Here is a 21,225-nt window from a genome sequence, read left to right on the forward strand (position 1 = left end):
TTCACCTGGTGGACGATAAACAGTTAAATTCGATCAAATGACGGACCCAAGCAATATCATAACTGATTTGGCTCTTTAGACTGGTACACCACCTAGCAACCAAACAGAACACCCTAGTGACCGCATAGCAAATCACTGACACCTCAGGACACCTTGGCAGGTGACTTATATTCCAGAACTGGAGCAGGAGGATCTTCACGAGGAGTTTGGCGCCATCAAGGTGATTTATTTTTTAGTGTACGCTTTTTCCTGACACATTTGGGGTTTAACTTAATTTTTATGAGACTGTTCTACTGCTTGAAAAAAAAATTTTGTTTTAAATTTCTGATTGAATTACATTTGATTACAATTTTAATTATGCATTTTGTTGTATATTTTGGTGTTGTGAAGCACAGAATGGGCATAAATGCGCAGAATGGGCATTTGTAATGGGTCTTTTGTAATACTCATTAGGCAATTCATGAACAAAGTTGTTTTGTAGATAGCAATAAATTAGGTGTAAAATGGTGACCCTGTCTGTTACATCTGCAAACTGCTTTAAACTACACTGCAAATCACGCTCATATCACCATTTAAAACCAAAACAAAAATATTTAGCCCTATAAAAATCAAGCTGTCCTTTAATTTGCTCTTGGGGGCCCCTGGTGGAGGTGGGGCCCTAAGGCTCTGACTGTAGTTATACAATTTTGCAGGCATTTAATAACCATTTTCCATTGATGGTTATTAAATGGTAGTAAAGTATTTTGGAGGCTTTTAATAGTGTAAAATAGACATGTTTTTCACTGTCTGCTAAGGGAAGTTTTAATGTAGAGTGATCAGTCACATGACATGAAGACTGTCATGCTTCACTGCAAGTGATTGAAAAAATTGGTTACAGGAAAAGTCCATTTTTAAAGCAACAATTATGCTAATGAAAGAATGTCATAACTTTTAGTAAGAAACTCCCCAAAATGGATGAAAAAAAAAAAAATCACTTATTCCTGATACACAAAATATTACAAACACAGTAAATATTGCAACTGGCAGTAAATAAGGCATTACATTTATTTTTAAAATGATTCACTTATTTGTGTCTTTGACACTGACAGACCAACAGTTATTTGCAAAAAAGATGGGTGGAGCAGGCGTGATAAGAATAGTGGAAACTTCTCAGAAATATCTTAAGTGTTGCTGGAGCTGCAAATAACTAACTGAAACTAACAGTTCTTATCTGCAGGGTCACAGCATGAGTTTAAGAGTATAAGGTCATATACATAGAGAGATGCATATGCCGCTGAATATTAATTTTATATTTCACATACACATAAATAGTATATGACATTAATATTTCACATTCACACAGCAAGATCTCACAGAGAGTTTATTTTTGTCAAACATTTTCCATTCTGTAAAATTCCATTTTGCAGTAAAACATTATATTTTGCATAAAGAGGAAGTGAAATTGTGGAAGTTCTTCAACCACACGATTCTCAGGAACACACTTTCACTCTATTCACACCTCAAGACATGTAAACACAGATGCACAGTAACCACAGACGTCCAGTGATCACACATTCTCACACACATGGTCTCTACCCAACATATGAAACTACATTTCTTTCCAGTTCTAAAAATAAGGCCTTCTGTGGGGTGAGTCTGTTGAATACAGTACTATAAAAATACACAAAATACAAAAATAAAATAAAATAAATAAATCCCATCAGTTTGCTGCTAATATTTATCACAACATTAAATGTATTCTGTTATTCTGCAGTTTTATGTACATCGATCAGTGACTTGATCTGAATGCATTGAGAATGTGCTGCTAAAACTTATAAAATGGCTATTTGAAGTCTGCTGGGATTTCCTGAACATACACAGAGTAAAACTGACAAGTATCCTCCTAAAATTAATACTTCTGAATAAATATCTGAGCCGTTCTCACATCAGTCCCAGTTATGAAGATTAGTTTTTATGATGCTGCTTAGTTTTAGTCTATGTAACTTCGCACTCTCCCCAAATGTTGTGCTAAATTCGGTTCATGATAAATGTCTGTTAAATGTAGATGAGTTTTGAGCTTGTTGAGAATCCACATGAGGGTTTTAGGAGCTCTGAGGAAACTATAGACTTGCTTCATCTGTGTAACTTTGCGGTCTTCACCAGAATTTGTGCTAAATTCAGTTCATTTATCATATATCATGTATATTTATAGTCTTACAAACTAAAATGAAATGCTCAAAATGAGAAACTCTCAAATAAAATCTAGTTAATGTCCCACTTTCTCTGTATGTTTGACCTTTTGAACTTTAGTAGAACTGTAACACATTAACATGCAGAATCAGAATCGGGATTTTTTTTTTTTTTACAAACAACACAAAAATATTTGGGAAGAAAAACAGTTTACAGTACATTTAAAAAAAGATTATTGCAGGGGTTTTGCAGAAAGTTGTGTTAAACCCAAAGTATACTTTGTCTGTCTGTGTTCCACAACGGTCCGCGTAACGTAATTTTAATCATCCGGAGGGTCTGTGGACGTCTGGAGAGGCTGCTCACTGCAGAGCAAATGACTGAATTACATCTAGCTCCTTGATGTCCGGCGAGGAGCAAATATAATTTGGGCCTAATGGATGGAGTTATATCCAACCACATCTTAACCCTACCCACAACTCTATCCCTCCACTCCATTAAACATCCAGAGAGGTGGAGCTGGACATCACCTGTCTATGCACTATAGTACCGTGTGAATGTCCACGGGTGAATGTTGAGACAGAAGAGTCCACTAAATGGCAATATGCATAGTTGTGAGGCGGAAAATAAAGTACTGTGTAGAACGTTACTTGGGCCTCAATTTTTGTGGGTACAACAGTGCATCTGTGAGTCACTTGAGTGCTTGAAAACAAAGACCACTAGAGCCAAACGTGTCGTTCTACACTCTTTAAAAAACAACAAAACAAACAAACAAACACATGTACACATAAGCTGCTGCTAGCACAGTGCATGTAAGCACAAACACCGCTTTCCCTCCTTAAACAGCTTTGTTGCAATAATTGGCTTAACCTACTGACTGTGATCAGAACATCATTAATGAGGAAACTTCTTTCTTTTAGTTTAATTAACGTCTGGTGACAACAGCTGCGTACACCACCTCATCTTCCTGTTTAACAGTCTGAAAGAAAACACAAACACACAAAGAGACAAATTGTCATAGCCAACAATATTCATAATATATAATGCATGCATTATATTATTTGAAATTGATCCTTTGTGATGTTGGAGGAGATGCCTCAGAATGCAAAATCTCTTTTGGTGGAGATATGGAACATCATATATTCATCTCATCATGCTTCCATGATGTATTTATTTAGGTGCCCAAACCTGTTCCTGGAGATCTGCCTACCTGAATCAGCTAATTAAGATCTTCAGGAACAATTAATTGTTACGGACTGGTGTGTTGAGCAGGGCTGGAGCTGAACTCTGCAGAAAGGTAGATCTTTAGGAACAGGGTTGGGCACCCCTAATTTAGGGTGCGTTCACACTTGTCATGTTTGGTTCGATTAAAACGAACCCTGGTGCGATTGCTTGGTTAGTGCGGTTCATTTGAACATATGTGAACGCTGCCATCCGAACCCTGGTGCGCACCAAACAAGCGGACCGAGACCGCTGAAAAGATGGGTCTCGGTCCGCTTCCAAACGAACTTTGGTGCGGTTCGAATGATATATGAACGCAACACGGATCAAAGACATGTAACCGAACCAAAAACAGGAAGACGAGACCCTAAAAAGGACAGAATCCTCACGCGTGTCGGTTTTTCTTGTCATAGTCGTGAGTTTGCCCATCACAGGCATCAGACGCGCGTCTCCATGCAGCAGATCATTTGTGTGTGTGACGGATGGATTCCTGCCAGTGTTTTGACTACTTTACACATTTTATAAGCTTCCAGCTGGCCAAAATACCATCACACGCAGGCTACGCACCACTACATACACACAACGAGCGCATTTATCTCAGCACACAGCACTATTTTGGATGTTCGGTAAGTTCCGTCTCAAAATAGGCAATACGTCATAAAATCCGACCAGTCATGTTGTGAATGTATCCCTATGCCTTAAGGTTCGGTATCTTTTGGTTCGGTGATAAAATTGCCAATCTGAACGCTAACCGGACCAGGACTAAATGTTTTTTTTTTCTTTTTTGGTCCGTACCAAATGAACCAAATGAACCGAACTACAAGTGTGAACGCACCCTTAGAGTGAGCTTGAGTTTAAAAATCATAATAGTGTGAAAAAGTAAGATGCATTTTGTGAGGAATTATTTAAGTAAGAGGCCTGTCTCATTGTCTGGAATTTAACATGGAATTACAGTGTCATAGAGAAATGTGTCAAAATCACATTAACTTATTTTTTATGCATGCAATATCAAGAAGAATTATGTCAATAAATATGCCAAATCTGTCATATATAATAGAGTGACCTGTATATCCACTAATTAATCTGAGTGTGATGTATTTGTTTGCTATGACAACTGCATATGCCTGCTGCTGATCTATGTCAAATGTCAAGCTACACCCATGAATAGAACCCATTATATCCAGTGATTCTGGCTATGATGTATGTGGCGAAACACAATAAATCCCTGACACTAAACTTATTAATGCCCCTTTCTTTTTCTGATGTACTCTAAGCATTTGCACTATGCTTACAACAACATGACTAATGGATTATGAACGGTTGCTTTGACGCTTCCAGTGTGATGGGACAACGGTTGTGCCTGGTGTAGACACAGTGTTATCACCTATTTTTTTTTTTAGCAAACCCAAATAACCAACAACACTAATAGGTTTATTGGGAATTATACCCATTCACACTTAAACATCTAAATGTGACTCTGCTGAATAAGACACACATGACAGAATCTTACCGGATTGTTTCTTTTGTAGAATTTCGGGTCAGCGTAAGTGATCTCTTCTTCACGGGCTTCAACTATTTCAATATCAATAACAATAGATGCATTAAATCAACAAGTAATCACTAAACATATTCCATTATTTGAGGTGTATTAATAAAGCATAAATGTATTATAATAATTAATATGTTTTTAAAGATGTTTCAGCAGTAGGTAACACTTGCCTTGTTGGTCTGTTTTTCTTTGTTTCCTGCAGGTGTAGAAGATCCCAACCGAAGCCACAATCAACAGAAATCCAGCAGCAGCAGAAGAAATCTGTACGGCCAGGATTGAGCCTGAAGAAGCTGAAGTATGTGAAGTAACTTCAGGAGAACGTAAAGGAGAACGTGAAGTAGAGGGCGGTTTTGTTGTTGTAGCAGCTGAAGAGGGACAGTTATTAGTCTGAGTGAATGGGTAGTAGAAAGTAGTAAATTTGTAACAAACATTCTGAAACATCAGGACTATAAATGTATTGCTATGTCAGTGAGAGTTTATTATGGTGATGAACTCATAATTGTATAAATTTCAGTAATCATTTCATAATACAATTTCCACCCATTCTCTTGATCATCTGAATTTTGGATTTGGCACTGATTCTTGTTAAAGTCTTCAAGGAAAATATGAATGTGTAGCAACATTAGACATATACACTGTTAAAAATAAATGTAAATTTACAGGTAATGGTCTGTATTTTTTTTTTTTTTTTTACAGATTTTTGTTCCGCTTGTCAAAGTAGTTCTGCTGCGTTCAATGTTTCGTTTCGTAACGAATTTCTTTTCATAATATCATCTCGTAATATAATATAATCATACATTCTTTGTTGAAAGACACTGACATTTCAACAATGTAGAGTTGAAAAAAAAAACGACCTCTATTTAAGTGTTTGGTGAACCCTTTTTTCCCCATTTAGGAGAATTTTTGGTGTCACTGAGTGCATCACCTGTTGGATTGTATACTCAGGGTAGCTAGATCACTTTTTGAAGAAAAGTTCGTTTGCTCACATACTGTTTTATTATTACACTGCTTCAGGCCCTGCAGCATGTCTGTTTGAGGTAGCAAGCTTAATTAGCCTCCCTTAGACCATGTTGGTTGTGTTGGTTCCCTATAGTCACAGAAACTTAGGGTACTTTGGGGTACTGTTTGGAAAGTGTAGCCTAGCACAGGTAGCAGTTAGCTTCCCGTAGTTAGTGGGTTAGAGCTGGTTCCCTGTAGCTTGGTTCCCTGGAAATTCACGAAATGAAACCACGTGTCATTGAATCGGCAGGCCTCTCTAGGCCTCCTTTTTAGTTTACATGTTGGCACAGATTGTGTTTTTCTGTGCGGCTTAAGATGAGATGTCAGTAGTGAAACCTTACTGAGGTTTGGTTTAACCTATTGTTGCCTCTCTGAGTCGATGATTCTAGTTGAGCTAAGAGCCACCTAGCGCTTAGGTTGGATCTTTGTGCTCCTGGAAACGGCCACGAGACTTATGCCACGTGTCCTGAAGGATGCTAAGCCTGAGGGCCGCCTTTTTTGGACACACTGGTGTTTGTTTAGGTGTATTTCTCTCCGAGAACTATTTCTATACACTTCGCTGGCCAGGGGCCCAAGTGGTAGATCCAACCCCCTCTTTTGCGGGTTGTTTACCAGGCTTGGGACCTAAACACTGCCACAAGCTGATGCCATGTGTCTGTTGAGGTTATAGGCCTTCCAGGCCTTCCTTAATACATGTTGGCGTACGCAGTACTCCTCTTGCTTAAAGAGTAAAAGGGGCTTTTACTGAGTACACTGCTTATTGGATTGTGTTGGGTGGATTATCATAAGAGCACTGTGCAGCTTTCTATTGCTGCCATGGAAGTTGTCTGTCTGCCGCCGGCTTAGACAGATGTTCAGAATGGCTTTACCAAAAACAGGCTACTTTCTGAAGTTTACTTCTGTTTTCATATATAAAACTGTTGTCATGTTGTAAGCCCCTCTTGGGCCTCCATGAATATGTGCTCTTGGCATAGTCTACCTGTTAGGTGAGCTCTGCGCTTCCCCCTTGGGGTTGGGTTTGTAATAGTGCTTAGCTCCCTAAGCTGATTATGATGGTTAGGCCTTGATCAGGCCCCGTCTTAAGGGTCAGCCCCAGGCTGGTTTGTGCTCCCCTTTCAGGGTTTTCTGCGCACAGCCTCCTCAGTGCGTTAATTAAGCACTGGGTAGATCCTAGGTTGAGCGGATTATCTCCCCTCGATATGAGGGTTCATAGCACTCAACTGAGTTCTGCTCTCCAGGATGCCCGTCTCTACGCGTGGGTCTGAGCTGGTTTCTGCCTTTCTGCAGTCACTCTTACCTACTATCTTCCTGAAGAATGCGTTTTAGAGGCTCTGTATTCAGACAGGGTTGGCCTGAACTGAGTCTGTTCCCTGAGAAGACCAGGTCGGCCTCCCTGGTGGCAATGAGGGTGACCCCGTTCCCCTCAAGAGTGGCTGGCCGAGGTTCCCTTTGGTTCCTTGGCCACATTCCCTTAAAGGGACCACTTTTCTTTACGGAAAAGTGGGTTCTGGACGGCTTAGCGATTTCTTTAGGCTCTATTTGTTAAAAGAGAAAGGTAGAAGCCTTTTGGAAGTTTAGCTTGGGCTGATGGCCAAAGGGAATGCTGTCACTGACAGCCTGGTGTGACCCGAGGGGGAGTTGCTGAGCAGTTCGAGAACTGCTTTGAGGCCTTTGTCTCAGCCATATTTTTTGGCAGGCACTCCCCTCGAGCATGGCAGCGTGGGTATATCGTTCCCCAAAGCGTTTATGGCAAACGCAGAGTAGAGTTCCCTTTCGAAAGGGAACGTCTCAGGTTACGTATGTAACCGTGGTTCCCTGAGAACAGGGAACGAGACTCTGCGTTTCCTTGCCATGCTTCGGGTTGCCTGCCTACAGAACAGTCCCACAAGACGATAGATGGAGACTCCAGGCGCTCCTTTATACTTACGGGTCGCGCCGTATGACTTCATAGGCTGTCGCCGGTCAATAGGAATTGGAGTTATTGGATAGTGCTTTCAGACACCTGGGTCACGTGACGTTCCCCAAAGCGTTTATGGCAAACGCAGAGTCTCGTTCCCTGTTCTCAGAGAACCACGGTTACATACATAACCTGAGACGTTCGTTTCATGAGTCTTTCGGGTTTTTGAGTCGTTCCTTAATCACGTGACAGACCCATACGCTAAACCAATGCATTCTGAGCCGGAAAGAGAATTGATTAGTTCGTTTCATGAGTCTTTCGGGTTTTTGAGTCGTTCCTTAATCATGTGACAGACCCATACGCTAAACCAATGCATTCTGAGCCGGAAAGAGAATTGATTAGTTCTCTTCATGAGTCTTTCGGGTTTTGAGTCGTTCCTTAACACTCTGAGGTCTGAGGTATCGCCGGCGATACCACCGCGGTTTTTTTCTTACCGGTGTGAAAGAGACTCAAAATACTCTGTCAATGTTGCACATACAATTAAGCGTTATACACCATTTTAATCTGTGGAATATATTCTTTTATTTGTGTACGCTCAGAGTAAAAACAAAATGTTGTGCTTTTTGTAAAATAAAGAAAACTAACATGATGCATGATCTCTCGTCTCCCTCTGAAGGAAGTCCAATCTGATAGTTCTCAGAAAATGAACTGTAACTTAGTGAATACTAATGACACAAAAATTAGACTTATGTCTAAAAAAACGTTGAAATGTCAGGTTTTAAATCGTGTAAGTCAAATCGAAAACAAATATTCTCTGTTTATGTAATCTGTATGAAAAGAGAGCCATGTCAGAAGTCCATGATTCAGCTCATTATCCGCTAATGTGGCCACGCCCACGGAGCCAGCGCCATTCAGAGGCAAATTCAGTCAATACATGCATACATCGTTTATTTATTGTCTTGAAAAGTGTTTTGAATAGCCATAGTTAACGATCTCTGACCTCTGTTAGTTCGGTTAGTTCCTGGATTGTTCCCGGCTGCAAGTATGAATTGAAAACACAGTATCCAGCACTCATAGTGATGACAATAAATCCTGAATAAATATTACTATAGAAAATTGACAAACATATGAGAATCCATCAATATTTCTCCAAATGTGCATGCTTTTAAGCTAAAAGCCTATATGAAATGCCATAGAGGTAACATAATTGTTCAGACACTTTGCATCACAGAAATACATTATATTTAAAAAAATATAATAGAATACCATTATTTTAAATTGTAATAATATTTCACAGTATTGCTGTTTTTTCTGTATGTTTGATTTACACCATCATGAGATTTGAGACATGATCACAGAGGGTTTTTTCACAGCTTTCCTGTCTGAAAGAGCTCATTATTTATGCAGCTCATTAGAGCTCTTTATGCGATTCTTTTGTCTTCTCAGGTGAGAATCACCCATTATTCATGATGATTCACGCCTCCACGCATACTGTGTTTCTTGACCAAAGATGTTTTTAAAAATTTAAATCTCTCTATTGTTTTATATGAAAGAGTAGTCAGCATAATTTTTACATAATTTTGAAGCAAAAACTCTAGTCTACAACCTCCAATACCCAGAAGTCTTGTGAACACAGACTTAATATTATTTTTTTGGCCTTATTTCAGTGACTAATGTTTTGTGTTTTTTCAATAACCACGCATAAACATTATTCCTTCAAAAATACAAACATGTACATACATGTTCCTCACATATTATTGTAGCCTAGTTTGTGCTGAATACAGTGTAATGACACTTTTGTCATTAATATGTTTGTGAACAACTGAAAAAAGCACAAATGTCAGGGCATGTCAAAACTTCTCCAGGCCCCAAATCAGCCTCAGACTCCAGAGGGTTAATCACGTGACAGACCCATACGCTATTTCTGACATTTCTGTCACTATGTTTTTGTTACTGTTTCTTGAGGATCTGTGGTGTGTTATTATTTTATAAATAAATAAACCCATGTTATAAATAAAATATTGATTAATTTATCTTTTTGACTGTCTATCTGTAAATAAACACTAGGCTATATAATAATATAATAATCCAAGCCTACAATACAAAGTATTTATAGCCTAGTTTGTTCATTTTTACTCCAATTTTGAGTTTGCTGGTATAATAATTGCTTTTCCTAGGCAGACTTGACATATTGGTCTAATATATGTATAAGAAGATTGCTCAAAAAGGACATATAATGACATAAATTAAAAGCAAATAACATTTTGAATTTGAATTATTAATGTTAGTTTAAAACGTCAAGGTTATGATAACTTCAGCTTTAACAGTTGTAAAACAAACTGAAATAAAACTGGAGAGTTAAAGTTATTTACCAAGAAATATAACGTGCTTGGGTCACACAGCATTGGTTAGCGTATGAGTCTGTCACGTGATTAAGGAACGACTCAAAACCTGAAAGACTCATGAAATGAACTAATCAATTGAATCAACAGGTGAACTACTACTAGCAGTACAGAACCTATAGAATATTACGCATGCGCGACTGAACGAATCACCCCCCGAGACAACTCGTTCTTCCCGAGTCACATTAAAGATTCGTTCAAAATGAACGTATCGTTCAAGAACGACACATCACTAATGATCAGGTGGTGTTTGTTTTCACGTAATCATTATTTGATTTGAATCACTGAACTCATTTAGAGCCCAATCTCTGAGTTAGATTTACATTATTGATTACAGCAGCACTGTGATTCTACAGCATAAAATCAGCTTTTTCCATATAATCCAAAAGGATTTCACAAAAGTTGTTCTGAATGAATGAATGAATGAATGAATGAATGAAATAAAAATACTTAATTAAGGCACACACAGACATCAAGTATGAGCCTGTGAATCTCAACGACGGTGACAAGCAACATATTCTGATCAACAGATCAACTCTGAACATTAGAAAACAAGCTACTAAAAAGTCACATAAAAACATTAAAAAAAAAATAGTGACAATAAAGGAAATTACTAAGACAATTAAGCTCATAATTTATTCATGCAGCAATGCATGATGGGAGCCATGGATGAATTTTGATTGGTGGCACCCAGAATGCATTGCAACATGCTTTATGATGGTCACCACTGTTGAGATTCACAGGATGATTCTTGATCTCTGTGTGTCTAAATGAGAGCTTTTTTTTTTAAAATCAGAACTCTAAAAAAAAAAAAATTGTATTGATAAAGTTGATCTTGTGCTGTAGAATCACAGTGCTGCTGTAATCAATAATGTAAATCTAACTCAGAGATTGGGCTCTAAATGAGTTCAGATCAAATAATGATTATGTGAAAACATAACCAACAACACCTGATCATCTTTTAACTTTGCTTGTCTGTTTGATTTTAATGCAGTTAAAACTGCCCAAACAAATCTAATATTAAAAGTCAAGGGTCAAGAGCTCAACTAAAACAAACCCTGACCTCGATGATGGTAACTTAAAAACTGTGATTTTCTCCTTTGGTGATTCTGCTTGTTATCATCAGGTGTCTTCAATAATGCTCAATCATCACTTAATTATCTCATTAATGCTTCAGTGGATGAGATAAAAATATGGCAGGACTTTTACTTTCTGACCCCTGGAATGTCCACCTCTGCATAAAAGTACTATACATATTTATATATTTATCTATTGTATTTTGGAGTTACACTTTCATAAACTTTTCTATTCTCCTCTGATTATATAATGGTAAATATTACAATATCACAGCACAACAACAGTGATCAGAAATAATGATAAGCCTAATACTCACAATAAAATTAATGTCATATAGATCATTTAGTCTCGGGCGTAAGAAGTGGATTATCCTTCACTTGAAATGTTTGTCTTTTCATCCTGAAATGCGAGGCAAATGTTGGATCACAATAATTAGAAGTATCCACAAATCCCTTCACTCGATTGGGATTGTTCTCTTTTATTCTGGATAGCAAGGACAGTGACTGTAACATTGAATGTATTTTGCAGTATTAAACACGTATTTATACCGACTTCATCAGGCTCCAAAAAAATTCTTCAAAAAGAACACAAAGAATGTCCTTCTCAGCTGCCATAGTTGCAACTCTTGCGTCATCAGAACGGGGTGTTCAACGCACCACCGTTTCCGTTTAAAAAACGTTTTGCAACGTTTTGTCGGGGCTGAATGCAGCCCATGTTTAGAGTTTGTTTTTCTTTGGTCACATGTTCCCCTTTGTTCTTAGTTTCCCGCCACTTGTTTGTTACTATGGTTTCTGATTTGATTAGTGTTTGAGTTCAGCTGTGTCCTGTTAATTAGTCTCATTAGTCCTTCTGTTCACTGTGTATTTAAACCCTGTGTTTTCTTCTGTTCCTGGTCAGTTCTCTGTTGTGTATAGTGTGTTCTGTTCATGCTATCTGAGTTTTTGTTTAGTTATAATAAAAAGTACTGCTGCAATTAGATCCTACTCATCCTTTGCTGCAACCTACTGTTACATATGTGTTGTTAAATGTGATAAGAAATTATGTTGTGTAGTATGTTTGGATGTTTGCCAGAATGGCAAATGATACAATGCGCTGTAGCACGATACTATCACATTTCTTCAAAATTAAATGTGGAGACATTTTAATAGTTTACTATCAAAAATTGTGATATTGCACAAACCTATATGAAAAGAAACATGAATTTTCAGAGGAATTATCTAACTGAAGTAAAAGGCCTGTCTCATTGTCAGGCATTTAGCATGTCTCAGAGGTTCAAAAAAAAAAAACTCTTTATTTTGCAGTATTAAAACGAATTATGTCAATAAATATGCAGAATCTGTAGTGTAATATAATAGAGTGATCTGTAGTTGTGTACTCACCATAGACAGTAACATTGAATATGTATTTAGGCGATGAGCTCCTGAGACTGATATCAGCTTCATAATCTCCAGCATGTTCAGTTCTGATGTCTGTGATGGTCAGAGATCCAGTCTTCTTGTCCAGCTTCAGTCTGTTTCTGAATATCCCATCAGGACCATTATATATAGAGATCTTACTGGGCATTCCCTTGATTTCAGCTATTAGACTCCTGTTAGTTCCGAATGTCCACGCTATCTCATCATCTGTCTGTAGTTCAGTAACATTAATCTGTAGAGTGACTGAATCTCCCTCCATCACTGACACTGACTTCAGTTCATCAGCAAACACTCCTGAAGAACAAACACAAACAGTCTCTCAGTCACACATATTAAAGTTATAGGTTTAATAAAGCTTCAACTGAAGTTTGAAGTAGTTTTAAAATTATTCCAAAAGATTATAATTAGAGCTTCACGCAAATAACATTTTACTGCAAAAAATAAAAACACATTTAAACTGGAATAATTGACTTAAAAAGTACAGACTTTCTGATTTGTCCTATAGCTTTGATTAGATAATTACAAATAATTGATGAATAATGTTGATTAGACTAGTACCCTAGATCTGTATCTGATGCAAAATCACAAACCCAAATCCAGACTATATCTGTAATGTTTGTAAAAATGTTTGTAACTTACCAACCAGATGGCAAAAGCACAGCCAGAAAAAAACAAAATATTTTTCTTTAAACATTGTCTTCTAACAGCTCTGAGCATTAAAAAAAGTGTTTAATTGATTATCTGAGAGTGTTGTGAACTTTAGTAAAGTCGTCTATGAAAAATCCACATCTACTTCTGTCTTGGTGTCTCAACTGAGTGAGCATGAGTGTAGTGTGTTACCGCTCTAGTCCAGTTCCGCAGTTATGATCTTTTCTTTTTTTTTTTCCTTTGGTCTTTACCATTGTTTTCTTGCATGTGTTGCTGGTTTTCACCTGGCCTTTTTGGGTATTCTGTCTGTTCTCAACAAAAATATATATCCTAAATATAACAGCTAGTGTCATACATATTGATTTATTCAAATGTAGATTCTGAATATTTGAAACGGTTTCAGTACTAATTTTCAGCAGTATCGATACTCAGATACCAGCTATGCTTTCTCAAGTACCTAAATGAAGGTCAGAAACAAACAGCTCGTAGAGGGCAGGGCAGCTCAAACTTTGAGGGACTAAAGCTCCAGCATACCTCCAGAGGCCTCTAAATTGGTCAATTTATCACAGCTATAGAACGATGTGGCAGCATGTAGTTACAGCAACTTAAAGCTAGGGGGTGCAGTTTTGTAGAGGCTAGTAATAGCAAGTTAGCTTTGTAAGCATAAAAGGGAAAAGATCCCACCCTCGCTTCAGAACTCTCTCTCTCTCTCTCTCTCTCTCTGCAAAGCCACACTGCCAGAGCAGAATTTGCAAAGTGCCATGAGAGACAGCATTGGTGGAGGGCGGAACATAATGTTTTCAAATGACCTCATGTCTCAAAGCACACAACATTACAATAATAATGAACGTAAACAACTTATTTATGTTTATTGTTAGAACAATATTGTTAGCTGTTGTGCTGATGATGTGATTGCATGCAGGTTGCATGAAGGTATGCAAATACATATGTTGACAGGCAGGTAGGACATCCTATCTTGGTATTTGGACCAAATTAATTTTTTATAGTCATGTGATGTGTGACTTCCACAGAAGACCGCTTAAATTATTGATTGCTATCAGGCTGTGAAGAGATTTTCAACCAGTGTAAACAAACATGTTTAGGAAAAACACTAGCTTTAAAGGATTAGTCCACTTTTAAATAAACTTTTCCTGATAATTTACTCACCCCCATGTCATCCAAGATGTCCATGTCTTTCTTTCTTCAGTCGAAAAGAAATTAAAGTTTTTGATGAAAACATTCCAGGATTATTCTCCTTATAGTAGACTTCAATGGGCACCAAACAGTTGAAGGTCAAAATTAGTTTCACTGCAGCTTCAAATTGTTCAAAACGATCCCAGATGAGAAATGAGGGTCTTATCTAGTGAAACCATCATTCATTTTCTGAAAAAAATTGAAAATTATATAACCAGAAATGCTCATCTTGAACTAGCTCTCTTCTTCTTCTCCTCTATTTGAATTCCAGCAGTGTAGACACTGTTAAGTGTATTACTGCCCTCCACAGGTCAAAGTTTGAACTAATTTTTATATGCAATATGCTAGTTCAATAGTATTAGTTCAAACTTTGACCTGTGGAGGGCAGTAATACGCTTTGCAGTGTCTACACTGCTGGAATTCAAATAGAGGAGAAGAAGAAGAGAGCTAGTTCAAGATGAACATTTATGGTTAAAACTTATATAATTTGAACAATTTGAAGCTGCAGTGAAACTAATTTTGACCTTCAACTATTTGGTGCCCATTGAAGTCTACTATATGGAGAAAAATCCTGGAATGTTTTCATCAAAAACTTAAATTTCTTTTCGACTGAAGAAAGAAAGACATGGACATCTTGGATGACATGGGGGTGAGTAAATTATCAGGAAAAGTTTATTTAAAAGTGGACTAATCCTTTAATGATATGAGTTGTTCATTTTAGTTTAAACTTTATTTCTAACCCATTTGCTGTCATCAGTGTGAATGCCTCATAAGTGTTGTATAAAAGAGATTATTTTATTTATTTATTTTATTTTTTGGAATAACACAAAATACTAGTCAGATGACCTGACAGCTGTTTCATTGACAACCTGTACGCAGCAAAAAAGAAGTGTGGGATTTTTTTAAATCAAAAAACTAGAAGGCTTTCTTACCTCCCTTACGCAAAGAATATATATTTCCTGATATATGATCAATATATTCAGTGATTTAACAGTATACTAGAAAATATACAGAATAATAGGTGTAAAAATGTTACAAAATATTGAATAATACATAAGGAATTCATTGAAAAATGAAATGAAAAATATAGTTACTTGTATATCATAATGAATGTAATTTCATATTCAGTAATACACTTCATAACATATAGATGTACATGTGCTCAGATATGGTACTGCATGTGTATGAATATATTGAACATATATATTTACTTATGCAGTATACACACATATAAATATATAATATATTTCTTGTATTTAATACATTATATATGTTTAATATTTTCATGTACAGATTGTTAAGGAAAGCATAAGCACACCTGCATGTACTAAAGTATTTAGCGAACAGACTATCACAGTGCTGAAGAGAGCACAACCATTACTTTTTAAATAAGGCAATTATAATGAATGTTACAAAATATCATCAATCATCAAACTAACCACAGGCTCTACTCTTCAATTCCAAAATAATAGAACATTAAACACTAACAGATCTCCCCCCATATTAATATTGAGAAAAACACATGAAATAACACTCTCTTATCTCTTTCAACAGCCAGAAGCAGAAGCAAAGCATGTTGGGAACTAGAAATCTGTTGTAACTGGGTATATATGTGTGTACATACATTCACATTTATATGGGATTATGTATGTGCAATATATACACACAATAATGGATAAAACTTTATGAATAATATATGTAATGCTATTTTTGTTTTCTTTTCAATTTTTTTTTTTTTTTATATGTATCAATATATAGCCATGGTCAATGGATATATTGCAGTATATTGCAAAATATAAGCACTAGTTTCCCATTTATATGGACATGTATTATGTAATATGTCGCTTTATATTTTGCAGTTTTTATATATTTATATATTCTATATATTTTATATTTTACGTAAGGGCTGTCAGTCATTTTGCACATTTGAGGTCTTGGGGGCGGGGTTTTGGAGAGAGGGCATGTGGTTGAAGACATGGGGTGTGGTCTAATTCAGTCTGGAGGAAGTTAGTAAATAGTTAACATTGTCTACAGTTTTGATCTATATGTCTTCACCTCTGGCGCTCATAAATTTGCTTGACAACTATTTCAGACCACTAAACTGTTTAAGGAAATGTTTCACACATTTGCTTTTTACTGTCTGTGCTGTTGCCATCTGGTTGGTAAGTTATAGATATGTTTTATAATTTATACTTGCATGTTGTTTATGTTTATAGTTGCATGTTGTTTATGTAGTTTCACCATCAACAAATAAAAATAGAGTTCTATTTACTGTTCTATTTAGTTCTATCACTGTTTTATTTACTAGCTCTTAAAGGAACACTCCACTTTTTTGAAAATGGGCTCATTTTCCAACTCCCCTAGAGTTAAACAGTTGAGTTTTATCGTTTTTGAATCCGATCTCCGGGTCTGGCGGTACCACTTTTAGCATAGCTTAGCATAGTTCATTGAATATGATTAGACCGTTAGCATCTCGCTCAAAAATGACCAAAGAGTTTCTATATTTTTCATATTTAAAACTTGACTCTTCTGTAGTTTATCGTGTTCTAAGACCGACGGAAAATGAAAATTTGCGATTTTCTATCTAGGCAGATATGGCTAGGAACTATAATCGCATTCCGGCGTGATAATCAAGGAACTTTGCCGTACCATGGCTGCAGCAGGTGCAATGATATTATGCAGCGCCTGAAAATAGGCTAACTTCTGTCAACATAACCAGGGGTGCAGGAGACAAACTGTAAGCAAAAGCCCAGACAGTAAGACCAGATTTCCATATATTGGACCACATTGCTGAAAGAGATATATATTATAATATAGTATGTTGTCTGTGCTACAAAAAAAAAAAAAAAAGAAAGAAAGAAAAAAAAGGAGAAAAAAAGAGGTGTTTTGTGATCAGATTTGTATAATTCCTTATATGTGCAACATTTTTGTCATCTCTGTTGAGCATCACCTCAGTGTCACCTGTCTGCTTCTTGGAGATGTGATGCCAGCTGTGCCAGACTTGGGTAAAGTTGGTTTTATATTCGCACATTCGGACTTCTGATAAATTCAGACTTTCCAATAAATGTGCAATAAATTAATGTTTGCAAATTTTAAGCAGCGACATGATATTGACAACCAACGATTGTCAACTTACAACATTTTTCACAGTCGATCAAAATAGGCAAGTATTGTTTTAATGGCATATTTACTTGTGAATGTCCACTGAATGTCCAATGTAGTGTGATTAACAAGGCTATTGAATACGGATGTCCGAATGTGCGAATATAAAACCAACTTTACCCAAGTCTGTGACAGCTGCTGCTCACTAATCTTCATCAGCAACTGAAACAAAAAAACTACTGTTTATACACACAGTTTTTGCACTGCAATAATACTGTAATAATATCCATTTCACATCAAAATGTACATTTATTGAAATGACAATTTTATTCAAGTCTGCATACTTGCAGACTGGTGTGCAAGCATCCTTGCCATATCCTAAATGTTTTGACTTTTTTGTTAAATAATAGTTTATCAGTTGCTGTGCTTTCACATTTCAAAATAAAAAGTTTATCAAAAATTAGTATAAGCATTGTAAATGCAGTGATACAGTATATATACACATACCAAACGCAGAGTCCTCCCCTCTCATGTCCTCCCCACTGTGTTGCTGCCCGAGGCAATAACAAAGCCCCTTTAAGACACGTCATTTCACTCACTTCTTTGAGACCCCTCACGGGCATTCAAGTGCTACTCCTATCACTTTGAATGGGGAAACATCAAATTTTCCAAAGCTGTTTGCCAAGCTTTCGATTAAATTTCATATTTGTAATCACCAATGAAATCTGACAACAACTGTCTCATTTTTTTTCCCAAACGCTGGAATCATGACAAAAAAAAAAAAGTATTTTTTAGGCTGGATCAAGCCAATGCGCAAACCTAAATGCGCGTCTCTTGTGTCTCATTTCGGAGACAATGAGACAAAAGACAACAAGTGCAACACTGAAAAGGGGCGGAGCTACATAAGGTCTATAGAAACCGGTGCTTCTACCGGCCGCTGCAGTGACGGGATGACTTTACCAGTCGGCGATTGGCTCTTATTTAGAAGGCGGGGCTTATTCCACCATATTGCGCGTTGCACTTTCTCCCATTCAAAACATTACGAGTGACGCGTCTTGTGTTATTCTATAGTTTTTGTCAATAATCACTTTAGTTTAGCTTTCAAAGATCTCTTTTATCAATGCTTGTCCTTTGCTAGATGTTATTATCGAAATCAAAACAGTCCATAAACTATAAATCCACACGAAAACTCGCGAAAACTTCAAATTAGCTCGTGCACATCTACCGGAACTAATCTGGGAGATCAACCTCCTGACTTTGAAGTGTCAAATTTCTTGTTTTCTGAATGGACGGATGGCTTGATTGACATGTCCCCGCAAACTCTGAGTTCCGGGCATGATTTATATACCATCAACATTTCCTGTTCTGCACATCCACGACAAAACAGTTGATTATTTACGAATGAAAGATTTTGTAGCTGTTTGTGGCTGACTGAAGCAGCCCTTATCAAAAGTGAAGGGGTCGATTTCTGTCTTTTCAAAACTGTGCTGTCCCCCGTGCCAACAGTGCGCCTGCTGTGGACTATTTTCAATCTTTTTATTTTGAAATTTGAAAGCACAGCAACTGAAACTGTTATTTGACAAAAAAGTCAAAATTACATTTAGGATATGGAAAGGATGTTTGCACGTCTGCGTAATATCATTGCACCTGCTGCACCCATGGTACGCAGCAAAGTTCCTTGATTGTTACCCCGGAATGAGAGTATAGTTCCTAGACATATCAGCCTAGAAAATAACAACTTTTCATTTTCCGTCGGTCTTAGTACATGATTTAACTACAGAAGAGTCAAGTTTTAAATAGATAGCTTTGGTCATTTTTGAGCGAGATGCTAATGGTCTAATCAGATTCAATGAACTATGCTAAGCTATGCTAAAAGTGGCACCGCCAGACCCGGAGATCGGCTGAATGGATTCAAAAATGGTAAAAGTCAACTGTTTAACTCTAGAGGAGTTGGAAAATGAGCCTGGCATGTTCCTTTAAGGCTGATTTATACTTCTGCAACTTCTTATACTTTGCGCCATAGGCTACGCATCTGTTTTCATTTACTTCTGTGTCATTTCTGCGTCAACGTGTATGCAGACCACAAGTAGGCAGTGTCCGCGGTCATGTTGAGTATCAAGGCAAAAGCTGACGGAGAAGCAGCTTGTCATGTACGTTGTCAGAGAAGCTTACAAATAGAAGCGGCAAATAGGTAATGACTTTTGCAGTATGACTGTATGTGTCCCCTGAAACACTCACTCACTTGTCAGTCTACACTGTAGCTACGATGTACACTCAGTGCAGAAGTATAAATCAGCCTTAAAACTGAACCAAAACTTAAAATGTAAAAAGTATGAAGATTTGTGAATTCAGACAGATACCTGTTTTGCACACGGACATTATTTTCCCACACTGACCTTTTGCAGTTTCTATTTTTCTGTATTCTCAAAATGTGTATTCATTTTAAAATTACTTCAAACTAAAGCTTTATTAAACCTATAACTTTAATATGTGTGACTGAGAGACTGTTTGTGTTTGTTCTTCAGGAGTGTTTGCTGATGAACTGAAGTCAGTGTCAGTGATGGAGGGAGATTCAGTCACTCTACAGATTAATGTTACTGAAATACAGTCAGATGATGAGATAACGTGGATATTTGGAACTAACAGGAATCTTTTAGCTGAAATCAAGGGAATGCCCAGTGAGATCTCTATACATGATGGTCCTGATGGGATATTCAGAGACAGACTGAAGCTGGACAAGAAGACTGGATCTCTGACCATCACAAACATCACAACTGAACATGCTGGAGTTTATGAAGCTGATATCAGCCGCAGGAGCTCATCGCCTAAATACATATTCACCATTACTGTCTATGGTGAGTGTTGTTTGTCCAATAAATTATACAGTGACAGCCACGGGTGAATGCGATGATATTTATTAACAGAGCTCTTGTCACACATACGACACATCACACATGAGCTCTCGCGCATTCTTAGTACATACGCCCCAGGGGGGTGGGAGGACATCAATATGTGAAAGCATTGCAGAGATACAGCCTCAAGAGTCATTTTGGCATTAAGCCTCTAATTTGTTGCAGTGGCAAATGAATACGGTTTCGTCTACCAACACGAAATCCATAACATTTTACCAGCATGGTCTGAAGATGATACGATTCGATTTTGGTGAAAATTGGACCAAATTGTCTAGGATTAGTTCAAAAAAGTCTGTTTTTAAAGGTGCCCTAGAACCCTATTTCTTAAGATGTAATATAAGTAAGGTGTAAGGTGTCCCCTGAATGTGTCTGTGAAGATTCAAAATACCCCATAGATTTTTTATAATTCAATTTTTTAACTGCCTATTTTTGGGTATAATTAAAAATGTGCAGAATCTGTGTGTGTCCCCTTTAAATGCTCGCGCTCCCTGCCCCCAAGCTCGCAACTCTATAATACATTGTATAAACAAAGTTCACACAGCTAATATAACCCTCAGAATGGATCTTTACAAAGTGTTCGTCATGCAGCATATCAGATCGTGTAAGTATGGTATTTATTTGGATGTTTACATTTGATTCCGAA

General features: G+C 37.2%; 1 protein-coding gene and 1 long non-coding RNA gene across 2 annotated transcripts; both read right to left on the minus strand.

The window, feature by feature from the left end:
* Positions 1 to 1,343: 1,343 nt before the first annotated feature.
* Positions 1,344 to 4,961, minus strand: LOC125261185. Its single transcript, XR_007183236.1, has 2 exons — positions 4,898 to 4,961; positions 1,344 to 3,145 (listed from the first exon to the last, which is right to left on the minus strand). It is a non-coding gene; the product is annotated as an uncharacterized LOC125261185 (long non-coding RNA).
* Positions 4,962 to 5,065: 104 nt separating this feature from the next.
* On the minus strand, positions 5,066 to 13,526 carry LOC125261182. Its single transcript, XM_048179795.1, has 3 exons — positions 13,366 to 13,526; positions 12,691 to 13,020; positions 5,066 to 5,301 (listed from the first exon to the last, which is right to left on the minus strand). Exons 1-3 carry the CDS (start codon positions 13,418 to 13,420, stop codon positions 5,075 to 5,077), a joined length of 612 nt encoding a protein of 203 aa, XP_048035752.1. The 5' UTR covers positions 13,421 to 13,526; the 3' UTR covers positions 5,066 to 5,074.
* Positions 13,527 to 21,225: the final 7,699 nt, after the last annotated feature.

This window comes from Megalobrama amblycephala, unplaced genomic scaffold (assembly GCF_018812025.1).
Source record: "Megalobrama amblycephala isolate DHTTF-2021 unplaced genomic scaffold, ASM1881202v1 scaffold343, whole genome shotgun sequence".
Classification (NCBI taxonomy): domain Eukaryota; kingdom Metazoa; phylum Chordata; class Actinopteri; order Cypriniformes; family Xenocyprididae; genus Megalobrama; species Megalobrama amblycephala.